At 42.1% G+C, this 16230-nt stretch overlaps 1 protein-coding gene across 2 annotated transcripts in view; it reads right to left on the reverse strand.

Moving 5' to 3' along the window:
* Nucleotides 1-16230, reverse strand: part of LOC142947779 (copine-8-like) — a 57222-nt gene that overhangs the window by 17333 nt on the left and 23659 nt on the right. For both annotated transcript variants that reach the window (XM_076089598.1, XM_076089597.1), the window contains exons 5-8: nt 12231-12270; nt 8177-8253; nt 2634-2697; nt 369-472 (exon numbers count right to left, since the gene is read on the reverse strand). In XM_076089598.1, the coding sequence (XP_075945713.1) occupies nt 369-472; nt 2634-2697; nt 8177-8253; nt 12231-12270 (285 nt within the window). The remainder of the gene's footprint in view (nt 1-368; nt 473-2633; nt 2698-8176; nt 8254-12230; nt 12271-16230) is intronic.

Genomic DNA, 16230 nt, shown 5'->3' on the forward strand with positions numbered 1-16230 from the left:
CACACACGTTTTTCACTTAACTCCATCTTATCCGTCCTTTCCTCCCTTTACGTTCCTCTTTGTCAACACTGTCCTATTATCTCTGCTCATCCCTCTTTCTGCTGCTTTGTCCCGTTAACGTCTGGACGGGGAAAGTCTCGGCATACAGCACCGAGGATTATGTAACATCACATAGGCAGTTTAGACCCTATAATATCCTCTGTATGGGAGCTTTTTGGAGCATGATAAATCACTCTCAGAGTCTCTATGCATTTCAGGCATGTTTACTTGCTGTGCGTGTGTGTGTGTGTAAAACTGAGATAGCTGCTTTTGTTAATTCAGCAAATTGACATCCACAAATACCACGGGGGAGCTGCTTGTCAACTTACGATCCGTCTTCGTTGCTGCGGTAGAAGACGAGAAAGGGATCAGATTTTCCGAAGAAGTCCTTCTTATCCAGCTTGTTGCCACAGAACTGCAGCAGCACCGACTCCTGGAACGGAGGGAAGTCACCAAAATCGTGATGGTCCCAATGTGACCAATCGCTATCAAGACATGTAACATCAGACACTGTTGTTTACATTCAGTTAGAGACACATGTTGGGAATAATTCTGATTTAAAAAGTCAATTTGATCCTTCTGATTTTTGTATTATCACGTAAATGTAGGACTGGCCCAATATTTCAATATCACAGTACATATATCAATGAAAGTGATACATAAGGTATTTGTATACATTTTGAACCCACTTTCGTTCTGGGAGCTGATATTAAAATGTAATCTTCACCTGCCTTAAAACAGAGATTAGAAGATTAAATCAAGATTTTCAGGCTTAATTTTACCCTCGGACACTTGCAAATTATTACCATGATATCATCTTGAATATATCATTAATGATGTGCAGGGGTTGTAAGTTATTTATTACAATGAATTTCCCTGAGTTCTAGTTTTTAATTTTCCTTTGTTTCCCAGGATGACGGTGAGATGACCAAAAAAACGAGATGTGATCAACTTCTCTGATTGCTGCAATGCATTCTGGGATGTTGTGTGTTGCCAGGAGAGAAACGGGCGTCTCTACGGGGGTTTTCTCTCTCTTTCTCTCTCTTTCTCTCGTCATATTTTGTTGCACAATGGGGGCTCTTTGATTTGAAGGAAGTGCGCCAAAACGACACGACATTCACCGTTTGATGTTTTCATCAGAGAGAATAAATTATAAATCATCTATCACGCTTCACTAGCGATGTCTTGTAGTGAAGTGATGCATCTGCAGGTGGCAGAAACACCAACAAACTAGAGACCATCTTATGATGGGATGGAACTAGCTGCGACGCCAAATCGGGCCAAGGGGGTAAAGTGGGGGAGCCAATGGCCCCGTTCCAACTTCCCACCTCCCTAATTCCTGCGCCCTTGCTCGGACCACACCCATCTTCAAGTTCAACCTTCATTTTTCTAACAACTGCACATCTGTAAAGCGTCGCGAATGCATCTTGCACGGTTGCGGCGCTATCGCGGTCAGAATAATCTGTCCACAGACACACAGACTCACCAGCGTCACAGCTGGAAACGACAGAACACGACCAGAATGGAGGGGAAGGCTGAACAGTGTCCAAATGTTTAAGATTAGTTTTCTTTTCTTTTGAAATAGAGATTCAAATAGACACAGTCACAGTCTGGCTCATCACAAAGTTCAACTAAAGACGTGGCAACAGTCTGCTTTATCTTTCATTTAAATCCAGTCCTCTGAAACTGGTTTAAAACTAGCAGCAAGAACAAAAGTGTTGTTTGTTTCTTTTGTCTCCAGAGGGAACATAAATGAAAACCATACTTTCTCTTTGCAAACGTAACTACAAACCTGTTAAAGTGAACGTAACTTATTAAAATCCAGCACAGTGTCTGCTCTGTGATGATGCTTAATGTTTCCTCTGGCTGGTAGTAGTACAGTGGTACTGTTAGGAAATAATGCCTTTGGTGCATTCTTAAAGCAATGAGTGCTAAAAGGCATAGAAGGACAGTGTTAACATCTATAATAATATATATATATTTATTGTTTTACACTCAGCAGTCTAACATACAGCTCTGACATAGCCCTGGTTTCATCCTTTTTTTCTCCCTGTTGAAGGAGATATTTGGGGGAGTTCTTCCTGTTCCGATGTGCGGGTCCCGGGACAGAGGACGTCGTATGCTGTACAGACTGTAAAGCCCTCTGAGGAAAATTTGTGATTCGTGATTTCGGGCTTTACAAATACATTGAATTGGTATGAATTGAAAAATAAGATGTAGGTTATAATGTTCAGATTTAGTTGATTCCACTAGTTTGTGGTGTTTTTAAATTGTTACCGATATAAATGAGATAAAGGTGGAATTTATTGCAACAGTGTTATATAACCTTTAGCTCCGTGTCCCGAATTAATTCTGTACCTTTGTGTCTGTATTCATGTACGAGTTATGTTTGTATAAAGCAAATAATCGACCCAACGTGTGTCTCCTAGTAATTCAGAGTTTGTATTTGAAACTGTGTGGAGTAGCCGATGGGTCAGACGTGTCACTTTAAATGATGTAAAAACCAGACGCTTGGTCTAATTGGAGGAAAGTATCTGAAAAGTCTAAACGTTTGACTTCAAATGAATCGCCAGGGGAACCGAACAGACTCTTACCCTGCAGTTGCTCAGCTCTTCTGCTCTCACTACGATGGTGCCACATTTCTTCCCCGGGATCCCGCTAGAAGAAAAGAGATAAAAACAACATATTCCCTTTACGTCCAAGTAGCCAAAGGCCTCAAACAACGTCTGTGTGACAGGTAGGACAATGGCTTGAAACCACGGAGTTAATAATGTTCAAACAACGAATTAAATATAATATATAGAAACTACATTGTATTATAGTTCATTTTGAACTTTTGCATGTGATGTTTTATGTTTTTGTTTCTTCCATCTTCTTTTCATCTCAATCTAAAAACACAACTATGTGCACTATATAACCGCATCGTGCTTCATGAACACTGAAAGAGGGGAACTCTGACCCGTAGTGAGCTTTACTGCACATACTGAACGTAGTGGTTTGTTGATTCACAAGGTCCCACTTCAATACGATTTGATTCTGGATATTTCAGGTACAACACCAATATTACTTGGATATGAAAGAGATTCTCAGAGATCTAATGCTGCACATTTTACAAGGAACTCTCTAACCTGGTGCATTATTAATACAAATGAAAATACATATATATATTATCCTTATTAAGAATTGAGCCTAGAGCTGGCCCCTTTACTTTACGCCCCTGTGCCGAAATGCAAAGAGCAGACGAAAAAACCCAGCTTACGCTTTGATGTTTAGCAGTGCGACTGTGTGAAAAGGGACAAAGTCGGGTTTATGTTTACATATTACGTCGTTGGTATAAGAGCAGCGTAATGTGTGCACAGAGCAGCTGTCACACATCCACGGGAAGAGGCATAAACCTGAGATCAATCTTTCAATGACTCGATATCGGATCATTCAAAGGATCAATTTGAATCAACTGTATAAACCGTTAATGTAGAAGCACTTTGCTTGAGTTTGAACTGGATTTTGTTGTACCGATGGAGTTGAATATTCTCAATCCACCCTTATAAATAATGTCTTTCTCTACATGCAGCATTTCCACCAATCAAAAATAGTTTCAGGCAAACAGAAGCTCTATGAGAATGTCAGATTATTCTGCTGTTAAAATGTCAATTAAATGTTCAAACCGAACAAAACTCTATCAGCTGAGCCCCCTGCAGAGCTGGAATCAAATTCCTCTTCTTCTGAATGTCTCTCACATTTATTTGCCTGATTGTCTTTATAAATATTAATATATGCAGAATCAACACCTTCAAAAAAAGAACATCTACATAACGTAACCACAGCCGGTGACATTTCAGCTGCGATGTTTGTTTACGTCCTGAGCTGGCGAAGCGTAACATTGAGCCAATAAAGCCGAGGGAGACTGACCACTAAAAATAGACCCAATGAATGCCACAGACTGCGGGCCTGATGCAGAGCGAGAGGAAGTGGGAGAGATAATTTAATTTGGCTAAGGACTGTCCAGGACAATAACAGACGTGGAGAGAAACCGACGGCAAATTGAAGCGAGGCTTTGATACTCCCAGCCCCCCCCCCCCCCCCCCCCCCCTCCCCCTCCCCCTCCCCCGTCACCTGAGACGGACCGCCGTCCCTTTGATGCACGGGGGAAGTATTAAGTGAAATGAATTCACTGTACGAGCAGAGAGATTGCTCTGCGAGCGGGCGGATGGGGAAAATGGAGACGTGTAGAGAGAGAGGGAACAAGAAAGAGATGGACAGAGGAGAGGAAGAACTGGAGTCTCCAGAAAGATGGAGAGAACGAGAGGCTGTTGAGAGAGAGAGAGAGAGGCACATAAATGGGATTTTAGACTGCGATAACCTTGTGTGCTGATAATCCATACCTCACATATTAAAGCAGATATAGCTGTTCCCCTAGAATGAAAAGGCAGCATGTTATCATCCTCAAAATTGTATTTAATAACCAAAATGGTTATTTATTTTTGTTTATTGTCGGGTTTTCTTTGACTGATATTTTGGAAAGTGTACATACTAATTTTATGTTTGATATGTTAACCTGCCTGTCTTTATGTATATTACTACTATCCACAGTTTTTTCTGTGCCACTGTCCTGGATGAACATGAAAAGCAGCAGTTTTTTGCTGTATCGTGACTACTGCCTCAGTCCGTGTGTCCGGTGAGCGGTTGGTTATTCAGGCCTGTCGTGGTGGAATAGCTGTCAACACTGTGTACAATACTCTGAGTGCAGCCTCCCCGGTTCGATTCCCGTCCAGAAACCATTGTTGCACATCATTTACCGTCTTCCTCCCCCTTATTTCCTGTCACCTTTCTACTGTACACTTTCAAATCCAGGTAAGAAATGCCGCAAAAACTTAATTAAAATGTCAGCATTGAAATCCAAAGCAGGCAGTCGTGTGTTCTTCATGAAATGAGACAGAAAGTTAAGCTGATTACAGTCCAACTCTTGATTTCGCATAATTATTTAAATATTCTCAACTTTTCAGCGCCAGGCTGCGATATTAACACTCTGAATGTTAAATACAGCTTCTTTAATAATAAACTGTGTGGAAGAGATTATTTTATGTGTGAGGCAACACCATTCTTAACTTAAACATTGCTTTCCTAACTTTGTCAAACTAAATGTAACAAATAAATACATAGATACACATTTACTTAATTGTTATTGATTATTAAAATAATAAATCGCACACCAACGACTTGGTAAAATATCCTCAAAATGAACAGGAATTGCAATTCAAGTTTATATCTTAGTTAAAAATAGTATAACTCCATTGTCAACTATATCTGATCCAGCTACTTGAGTATATTTTATTAAGTAATTAATTGAATCTGAAACACTTATATCATATGAAACATATATCGGAATATCAGTATGGGTGCATCGCTAGCTGAAAGAAATAGGAAAAGGTTTAACAAATGCCCTCACCGTGGTAAGAGTGTATTTTAAATTCCTAAATTTACATCTGGATACGATCCACCAAAGAGCTGACAGGGTTCTCTGATACTTTGGTTACTGAGCGTGACACAAAAACAGAGTTAATGACAGACTTCTGTGACTCAGGATGTGAAATGCTCTCAGAGTCACTGAGGCTCATTTCGATGCTAAACGTGACATAATCTAACAATGACACGGCTGTGTGTGTTTGGAGCGTATTATCGTCATCTCAGTCCTCTTTGTTGCTCTTTATTGTCGTGATCCGCCTCCACTCGACCGAGCAGAAGTGTGATGCTTCTGACTTGAGATGTGTTTCTTTGTGTTTCACTCAGCGGCAGTTTGAGTACACACACACACACACACACACACACACACACACACACACACACACACACACACACACACACACACACACATACACACACACACACACACACACACACACACAACACAAAAAGTTGCACAAAGTTACAAACAAGCATCATAGAATAACAAAGAATATCTAAAAATATCTTCACATATCAGAAAAAAGAGGCTAAAACAGACTGGATGAATGCAGGCCGAGGTGATTACGTAACACGGCGACAGAAACACATTCTTACATCATGTTTGTTGTGTGTCATTCTTCAGAGCACCAATTCAGCTGCAGCCGCTCATTGATTCTGCCACACACACACACACGCGCACACGCACACGCACACGCACACACACACACACACGCACACGCACACACTGACAGACAGACAAACATGAATATAGACGCCAGTAGTCTCTCTCTCTCTCTCTGTCTTTCACACACGCACACACAAGAATTATCTGTTTATTTCTTTTTGAGAACTTGGTCCATGTCTTTGAGATTAAAATGTCTCCCCTCAGTATGTATGTTTGTTGTGAATGACCTGCAATAAGTTTAGAGATTAAGAGTGATGATTTCTTAAATCAGGTCGTATTCTTTACAAAAAGTAAAAGCATTATTATGCTTGACTGGTGTATGGTATAGTATTTGTGCACTTTTTTACTTGGTAACATGATATGCAATACATACTTGCAATCAATTAATATACACAGTTCATACGACTACCAACATTTATACTTGTGTTCAAGCCCTCAAGATTTAATCCTGTCTTTTGATTAAACATAATATAGTACAAAGCTATCAAAACGATTAAAAACAGGTTTTGTACCAACAAACGTCTCCCTGAGAGAATAAGTAAAGCCAACTGAGACTCTGATCCAGCCCTTGGTGCCAACTTTCAGTACTTTGTAGTTTTTGATTCTTTACTTCAGTGCTGAGAAATACTTGATATCTGATTCTCACCCAAGGGTTCGACAGTGAGGGTTGCCAGGTTGCAATTGGCAACCTATTTTAGTCTTTGGTTGGGAACAGTGGTAACCACTTTTTAACATATAATAACCAATAAGGAGTAGAGACGGTTGGAAAGCCTTGGAAGCTGAATGGTTACCGCTCATGCAACGTGAACGCAGCGTCCCTGGTTTGAGTCCAACTGTGGGACCTTTATTGTGAGTCCTCTCTCTCTCGGGACAGAAAAACTTGCACCCCAAATTGGATACATTTATAATACTTGTTGCATTAGAGCTATTTCAATAATGCTGTTCCAGTCAGGACCGGGACCAGACAACACTGTGCGTTTACTCGCGTTTGCACAAACATCTGTTTTAGAGACAATGGCGACCAAATTGAGCTGTTTGACTGTTTTTTGTTTTTTTTGTTCGGTTACTGTCATAAAGCTTTTATTCTTTTATGCCACATTTTCATTATTAAGCTAACAAAAAGCTGCATAGTATGTTAATTACTCAAAATACAAGGCAAACATATTTTCAGTTTCGGCAACCAAAAGCTGTTCCTGGATGCCGGCCCGGCAACCGCTATTAAAAGTTGGCGTTGAGCCGTGCGCCCTTACAAAGTAGAGAGTAAGTATGAATCCTGTATTTCTGTGATAACATGCTGACCTCTGTTTATGCCAAATAAACCGACACATGAAAAATATTTCTGGGATTTTGTTTTGTCAATAAAAGTTAGTTTGTATCAGAGAGTTATTGGAAACTCAAGAAGACTTCCTGAGCACTGGAGGAAGTTTTCAGGGAAACACCAAACCACACATCCGTGATATAGCTCATGAACTGGCTACAGGTTTTATTTTGTTTGACTGGAGAGCAGAAATCAGACGTGTACTCAGATAAAAAAATGCCCCTGATTATTTCTTTATGCTTCAGCTGTGGCTTCGGTTCAGTTTAGGCTTCTTGAGAAAGCGAGCCGGGAGCTCATGGCTGACATCTTCCCTTTGGGCGAACTGTCCCTTTTCACCACTCGCTGTTCACCATCTCGGCGTGTTTACGGCCTGTCATTAGGCCCGCTGCTGTTTAACTATTCATCTCATTTGGCTGATGGAGACAGCGTACGCTTTCATCAACATCTTGGCTCGTTTTCATGATGGCCCTGCTCCGCTTCACTTCAAAGACAAACCGTGGCAAGTGATCTTAAAATAACATGCTGATTTTCAATTCATGCCACTGAATGGACCAGAATGTAAAATCTGAACCTGAGCCAAAAAACAGCTTTTTACAGGCACCCAATGATAGCGGAGTAATGCAATTTCAATTATGAATAACGCGTCTGTTTGTTTGTTTGTTGGTGCATGTTGTGTGCATGATTCTACTTACATCAAAGGCTTTTCCAGGCGGCTCCCCAGGGAGCCGACTATCTCGCCCAGCGTACAGAACGCCTGGCCCAGGAAGTCCTGCACGTGTGAAAAACATACGAGTAAGCAGACGCTAAAGGAAACATGTTGTGGTGGAAAAGCAGAGAGAAATCTTCTTCATTCAGCATACGAGTTTGATCCAAACGCACCACGCTACACCATACTACACCATGCTACACCACGCTAACACACAAACCGCTTAAAGAAAGTTTATAGTGTTTCAGATTTAAGTCATTACTTATTTTCAGAATAAAGGTGTATTGGCTCTCATTTCTATTTCATTCCAGCAGTTTGATTTCAAATGCAGTTACTCGATTAATCAATTAGTTGATCAAAAGACACAAAATCAGCAACTATTTTGACATTTTATTAATCATTTCAGTCAACATTCTCTGGTTCGGATGTGATGATTTTAATCTTTTCTTTGTCATGTTTGACAGTAAACTCAGTATTCTTGTTTGTCATCTTAGGCTGTGAGAAATCATAATGGACTTATTTTACAATTTTTGGACATTTTATTCAATAAATGGTTTGTTGATTAGTTGAGAATTTAATCAGCGGATTAACCTGTATTAAAAATAATCGTTAGTTGCTCTCCTGCCAGCTTTCACCAAAATATCTTTGTTAATCAGGACAAACAAGAGTGAGCCAGTCACGGGATCCGACTGAACTGTTCAGTAAGAAAAGAAAGAAGCTAAACTATATTTTCTCAATGTCTGTACATGTACGCGCACCATAGAGGCAAACAGGACACAACAAAAGAAGGCTTTGATTTGCAGCTACTCAGCTTGTAAAGTATTTCAAGTTGTTCCTTGGCTGAATTTAATGTTTGTCTGGTAAAAAATTCATATTTTTAGCCTCATTTTAGTTTTTCCATTTATATTTTACACATTGACGGCTCAGCCTGGCATGCAGAGGATCCCGTGTCCTTGTTGATCACTGTAGGGTGACCACGAGGGAGGATTTGGGTTTTGGGGAGGAGGAGCCGCTGGCCAACAAGAAGAGCAAAGAGCAGAGAGACGGGAGGGGGGGCATACAAAGTCTGTTTACAGGCAAGGAGGGATTGTTCATTGAGGCCTCCGTATTGAGGCCTCCCCTATTAGATTGTGTGTGCGTGAGTTAGCGTGCATGTTCCTGTGTGTGTGTGTGTGCGTGTAAAAGTGCTTGACAGATGAGCCGCGTCGAGTCCGGCGGGCAGAAAGCTGCTCCAAAGATCTTTGCCGGTGCTGAGCATAATTCTCCCCCAGCCGAGGTCTTGAGACAAAAAGAGATGACAAAAAGCTCTGGCCTCTGCATACGAAATGTGCTGCTAGCTTGAGAAACCCCGCCGCAGATATCTGAGGCCAGAGGCTGAGGCGCCTCAGATTAACAGGCTCAGTGGTGGCAGGGGAGGAAAAAAAAAAAAGTTTCGGAGGGTTTCTCCCAGGAAAAGAGATCACAGCTGAATCACACAAGTCCTACAGTCCTTCTGGAAGTCTCCTCTGCTCGTTAGGCATCTAATAGTTATATCTTACATGTGTACATGTGGACATACTGTATACATATCATATCTATGTCCATGGAGAGAAACTACTCTATTTACAAACATTTACAATGTAATCAAGACCAACAGTCATAAAAGACACAACCATAAGAATAATACCGGTGTTGACAACATTCTGCTGGAATGTGTCCTAAAACTCAAGAAGTAGTATTTTTGCACTTCGGGCTCCCTCGTTTCAGAGTCAGTGGGCTTTCTGAATGGGTTTTTCACACCATTCATGAATTTTGAAGATTTAACGTGTCATTAAAAAGGTTGGTTACTAACAAGTTGCTAAATGAGACTACAAAACATCATCACTAGAACACGAGTCTGCCTTTAGCTTAGTGGAGGTGACGGGAAGTCGTGTGACCGTGGTGGAGTTTGTTTCAAGGCAAACGTTAGCTTTTTATTTCTTTAGATTACATTTACGCTCCAAAAATAAGAAAAGTAATGTCTTGGGTTCAAGTCTGGTGAAGTCATATTTGCCCCACTACTGTGAACAGTCTAATTAAGATGGAAATGTCACACAAAAGGTTATTTTAGTTGCTTTTCTAGCAACACTACATTCAATACGGGAGATAAAATTTTGCAGTAAAATCCTGGCAGTTTCCAAATAGTCGTGAGGGAGCAAGCAGGCAGTTAACTTAATTACTGCCTGCAAACAAAGAAGCTACTTCCCTGCCTGGATTCATTTGCTAATCATCAAGTTTAGAATAATGAATAAATACTTTGAAATGAGATTACTGTTTGTGAGAAGGATAATGCGGTATTCTACCGCCGAAACAAACAGGAGTCTAATAAAGGATTGTGCAGGGTGCTGTGACGAGCGTCTGTCAGAATGAAAAAGCAACATCCACTTCATCTGCTAGCACACAGGAGACACGGCCCTTAATTCGATTTTATTCGCTGTATGCTCCGTCTCTGCACAACTTCCCCTGCAGCCATATCTGCACAAGGTATGCAAACCATATGGCACGGGGAAAACATCTGCTGTGTTGGGAAGGAGTCATCCTCAGAAGTTGCCAAGAGAGATACTGTACTCGTGTGCAATTCTTTTTCTTCTTCTATTTTCCGTTATTTAAAGCGACTGGGGATGGACTGCGCACGGACAATGGAGCCGTCACTGCGTGCCAGATCTCCAATCCCACACATCCACAGCGACGACAGGAGGCATCCAAGCGTCCTCAGCCTTCATGCTGAGAGTGAGTCGCTACGCTCACATTGCTCAGCGCTCTCAGTGGAAGGCCCGCGGGCACGCTGGGGCTGGGGAAAGAAGCACTGCCTCCAGTTGGCAATGAGTATAAAGCCGGGTAATAGGAAGAGAGCTGGGGGGGGCGGAGATGGAGCCCAGGTTTTAGGCCAGAACTAGAGCAGTGTGCTGCAGCCGGAGCTTCTGTTTGAAATGAGAGCAGAGGATGGAGCTGAAAGGGCGGGGAAATCGGAGGTTGCAGGTTTTGAATCAAGAAGCAGGTCGAGCTTGAAGAAATGCTGATGAATGGTGTTTGGAGCTGGTCACGCCGAGTCGCGTCACTACAAAAAACTCCTCGGTAAAGCCAGTCGGCCGCAACAAAACGTGGTGCTGCTGAGCATGAGATACTAACTAGTCCTAAAACATCTACCTGCCTCAAAACAGGAACGAAGTGGTAAAGTAGTAAAGCCCGCCTCTTGCTCGATTCAATTGGCCGCATGGTCCAAGTGTGACGTTGATGTGGTGTGTGACTCTGTGCGTGAGGCTGAAAAAATGTAGAATATTTTGAATACCTGTCTAAAATGTCTAAATACCGCTGGAGGAGCGCATGTCCGATGCACTGTACCGCAGGACAACAATGGTTTTGCTGGCGACGCGTTTGTAGCGACGGGTCTCAGTGCGATCGGCCCCTTTGGGAGTAACTTGAACCTGCAATCCATCATCGGAGGCGGCTCGAGGGCGTGCAGGGTGTTTGCTAAACTGCACTCTCATGAGAAAGAGCATAAGCAGGAACCAAGCATCTGATATGATCTCATCGCTTTATTAAAGCCTATCAGCTGACACTTGTCGCTGATATTTATGTGTTTTTTATCTGATTTGTAATCACGTGCAGATCTGCAATGTCCGTAATTTGTGTGTATGTGCGAGTAGTTCTACTTCTGACAGCTTGTCTATAAATAAACCAATAAACCCTCCACTTATCTAGTTATGGTAACTAATTTGTATCTGTAATTGTGTTTCATTCTGAGCCTCGATCTTCATATATTATTGTTTTGCACTAAACATTGCGAACAAACAGAAAAAGCAAGCCGATCAGAAACATTGCACAGAGACAGACAGAAACCCTCTGAATGTCTTTGGATCAGAAATATCTCTTCTGTGGGAGAGATTAAATGGCTCTCTCACCTCTGAGACTCTGATTCATATGCGGCTGCCATTGTACTGGAAGGGTAAACAGTTGGCTGTATATTATCTCCATGAATGCGCAGCTGATTGTTGAACAGCTGAGGTGAAGGAGACACTCACGTGTTTAGAGAGGTTGTCGCTCTTGCAGTCTAAATCATACCTGCAGAGAGGAGAAGAGAAGGTTTGAGCAGCAGGTTGCGAAAAAACACAAATTAGCATTCAGTGACAAAAGCTTCTCGACGTCATCGTCAACATTAACGCGAGGCACTCGCCCCGCTAATCACTGCTCAGGTTTAAAGTAGGCTCGTGATCAAGGCACCAACAGCTTTAGTGATCCGATTTCATGCATAAGGGCACAACAATATGAGTGGCCTCAGTATCGTTAAAGGTGAACATCTGAAAAAGCTTTATGGAGCACATTTTAACATTATAAATATTAGTGTTTTAGGAGCAGTTGAATAAAAGATACAAAAAGATATAAGATCATCAATCATTGAAGAGATGTATCACAGTATAAACTCACCAGGCAAACACATTGTTTTTCATGCACTGACCATTTCTGAGATTTTAGATTATTTTGCTTCTAAATCTCTTTACAGACTAGCGGGAAGAAAACGTCCAAAATACACATTTAGGTGTTTGAATTAAAGAGTTAGCATTAGATAATGTCTCATTTGCATATATAAATACAAATTTTCAGAAAATGTGTAATACAAAAAAGACTGTGGAATGGCGATGACGATCTAGTTAAATATATTACACGATATATTAAATATATTACACTATCCACCTGTAGTGTCTCACCTGAAGCTTGAATTAAACACGGTCAGAAATGACTGTAAACGGTATGTATGTGTGTGTGTGTGTGGATGTGTGTGTGTGTATGGATGTGTGTGTGTATGTGTGTATGGATGTATGGATGGATGTAGTAGCTATGTAGCACTACTTGTCAGTCCTGTGGTGAGAAGACTGTGTTCCCTTTGAAGCATACAACGCTTTCTTTAGTTGTCTAACAAGCTTATAGTCGACAAGTTGAATAAATAGATATTTTTCTGAAAAGTAATGGCAGATATATGACTCCCACCTGACAACAAAGCAGCGCTTATAAACATACTTATGCATAAGGGTTCAACTATCACAGCGCCTCTCCGCCTGACATACTTCTGTCCATCTTTTACAGGAGCATTCATTCAAAACCAGAAGTCACATCATGCAAACCATGTCAACCACTCGCATCTCCCGAGAGCAATTTATCCAGCTCTATTCACTTCCTGTCAACCTCACCTTCACCGTATCAGGTGTGTGACCATATCTGTGTGTGTGTGGAGAGTGTGTGCAGCAGAGTGTGTATAAGGGAGAGCCAGAGCGCTTCTTTCTACAGACAGCATGTCATGTACGATAAGGTGCCCGCAGACAAAACTATGAGACGGTCTTTGGGGGGGGGGGGGGGCAGTGATGTTATACTAATGTAATTCCATAAGAGCAACAAAACACGCTGCCGTTACACAACACGCCGGAGGCAAAATGCACAGGTGCGCTTCATGTTATATTCGTTCTTTGCCTCTGTCGCTCCCAAATGTTCATAAATGATTCATGTAATGTTACTTAATTATGAGAAACCCAGAGAGAGAGAGAGAGAGAGAGAGAGAGAGAGAGAGAGACAGACAGACAGACAGAGAGACAGAGAGAGAGAGAGACAGAGACAGAGAGAGAGAGGACGTCAAGTTAATTTTATTTCTATAGCAGTTTCACATATCCCAAATTTGCCTCAAGGGGCTTTACGATCTGTATCCGACACCCTGTTTCATTTCAAACCCGTGATTCGGAGAAGAACCCCCCCCCCCCCCAAAAAAAAGTAAGAAACCTCAGGAGGAGCAACAGAGGAGGGATCCCTCTCTCTGGACGTCGTATAAAAACGACAGCACTGACTATCAATAGGACCAAGTAATGGACTGTAAACGTATTTGAAGAAGGTGATGATTTGGCTGCACATGTTCACCCCCCCACCAGACACACACACACACACACACACACACACACGCACACACACACACACACACACAAGAGAGAGAGTGTGCAGGAGTGCACGCCTCACGGCGCCTCGTGAGTGCACATTTGCTGTGTGTGACTGAGTTTGTGTTTATGTGGATGACATCACTCTGCATCGGCACTGGGCCAGACAGGATTTCTCTTGCGGGGGGGGGGGGGGTTGGGGCTGCTGCTCAGAGCTGAACTGAGCAATGATGACTAATGACGGCACACAAACAAATGGGGCCGCCGAGGCAGGCGAACAACAGAGGACAGCGCGCTGACACTTGAGCTCCGTCTCCTAACAGCTTTATAAAAAGCCCTGATAAAGCCCGTCATACCGACTGATACAAGGTGCAATATATTAGCACATATTCTGTGCTGTAAGTGGTCCTGACAGGTTATCCTGAAACTGGTATTTCACCAACAATACTGCTGTTAAAGGAAGGGAATAACACACTTCCACATTTTAGGCCATGTCGCTGTTTCTTTTAGAAAATCCACTTATTGTTGCCTCGGACAAAACCTGCTCACGCCAAATGATGGTCGTGCAAATAATAGTAAACAATGGTCAGATTTTCAACAATTCAAATGATAAATTAACCATTTGTTGCTTGAAATGCATTTATATCTACATTGGTGTCTGTATTGGGTTTAGATTTCACTGTTTATTGGTAATTAAATCCGGGTTCTATTTGTGGCGTTATTATCATTATTACGGAAAGAAACAAAAATGTGCTTTTCAGCAGAGTTTGACTGCGGTACAGAAATTTGTCATCAATTCCAAAGTATTCTGTGATTCCAACTGGCTTAAAGATTAAATGAATAAAATATATATACATAAAAACACAAGCTACTCTTATGCAATGAAGCCTTTCCTGCATCCTAGAATAAAATGCAACGTTACTGCAGTACAAGTAACTCTATAGTTCATACTATATATTCATATTTATAGCATGAACTGATTGTGAGGTACTTTTACTGCAGCCTAAAATAAAACGCATTTTATTCTTCACAGCATTAGAGTGGCTTCTTCTACTACATGAAATCCTTTCAGTGTAGTGAGTCTTCTGACCACATTCAGTGCTAGCTCCAGTCAACCGTATTGTAGACACTATATATGAATACATAACCATACATACATAACCTGCAACATTCATTTTGTTCCCAAAAAATTGACATAAGAATTTTTCTTGATCAATTCAAGGTTCTCGTGAAAATCAAATTGCTTCAAATACAGACAAGATTCTTGATTACCAATAATCAGGACGAAATATCATCAAGCAAGTGAAATAAACACATTTATTACAGCTAAATTCTTCTTTTTTTTACTTTTGGGAGTGTAATTCACGTCATATTTTTTTAGAAGTCTGACCACACTTGATTAGAGAACTGTCCACCCGCAGGGCTTCCTATGGCTTCAGTGAGCCTCTCGAGTCTCAATTCAAAAAAGAAAAAAAGGAAAGAGTCACTGAACATGGCCGGCAGTGAGACGGGGGGGGGGACGGGGGGGGTTAACAGGATTTCCAGGCACGGATAGCAGCAGAGGATGCAAAGTGTGTCGTGGCTTTGGGGTCTTCTGGCTAAAGAGAGCATGGGATGGTTCAGCGGCAGCTATGCTGGCGGTTTGCGGGGAGCTGTCTTGCTGTGTGGACGTCCTGGAGGGATGAGGAGCGCTGAGTGGGAGTGAGGGAGGTGGAGGTAATGAAGGGCTGCAGGGAGCTGCAGGAGCTGCAGTGAAAAAAGACTTCCAGACCTCATGACAGAGGCTGAGGAAAGCAGGGGTAACCACTGGTTCTGTAATGAGCGTACTGCATGTGTGTTGCAGCACAACATGAGTAGCAAACGGGAAATGTGTGTCTGTGTGTGTGTGTGTGCGCAAGTGTTTTGGAGATTTTTTCTTTTTCTGAAGGCAGACAAGAGGGGGGACAAGCAACGTCCTCACTGCGAGGGACTGTAGTGCCATCAGCCCAGCAGGAAGTACCGGGGCCTGATGCTCACCCACTCACAACGAGCCCTACAGGGAGTCGGCCAGGCCGCCCGCCCGCACACACACACACACACACACACACACACACACACACACACACAC

Source organism: Anarhichas minor, unplaced genomic scaffold, assembly GCF_050575085.1.
Source record: "Anarhichas minor isolate MPS153535 unplaced genomic scaffold, ASM5057508v1 ptg000011l, whole genome shotgun sequence".
Taxonomy (NCBI): domain Eukaryota; kingdom Metazoa; phylum Chordata; class Actinopteri; order Perciformes; family Anarhichadidae; genus Anarhichas; species Anarhichas minor.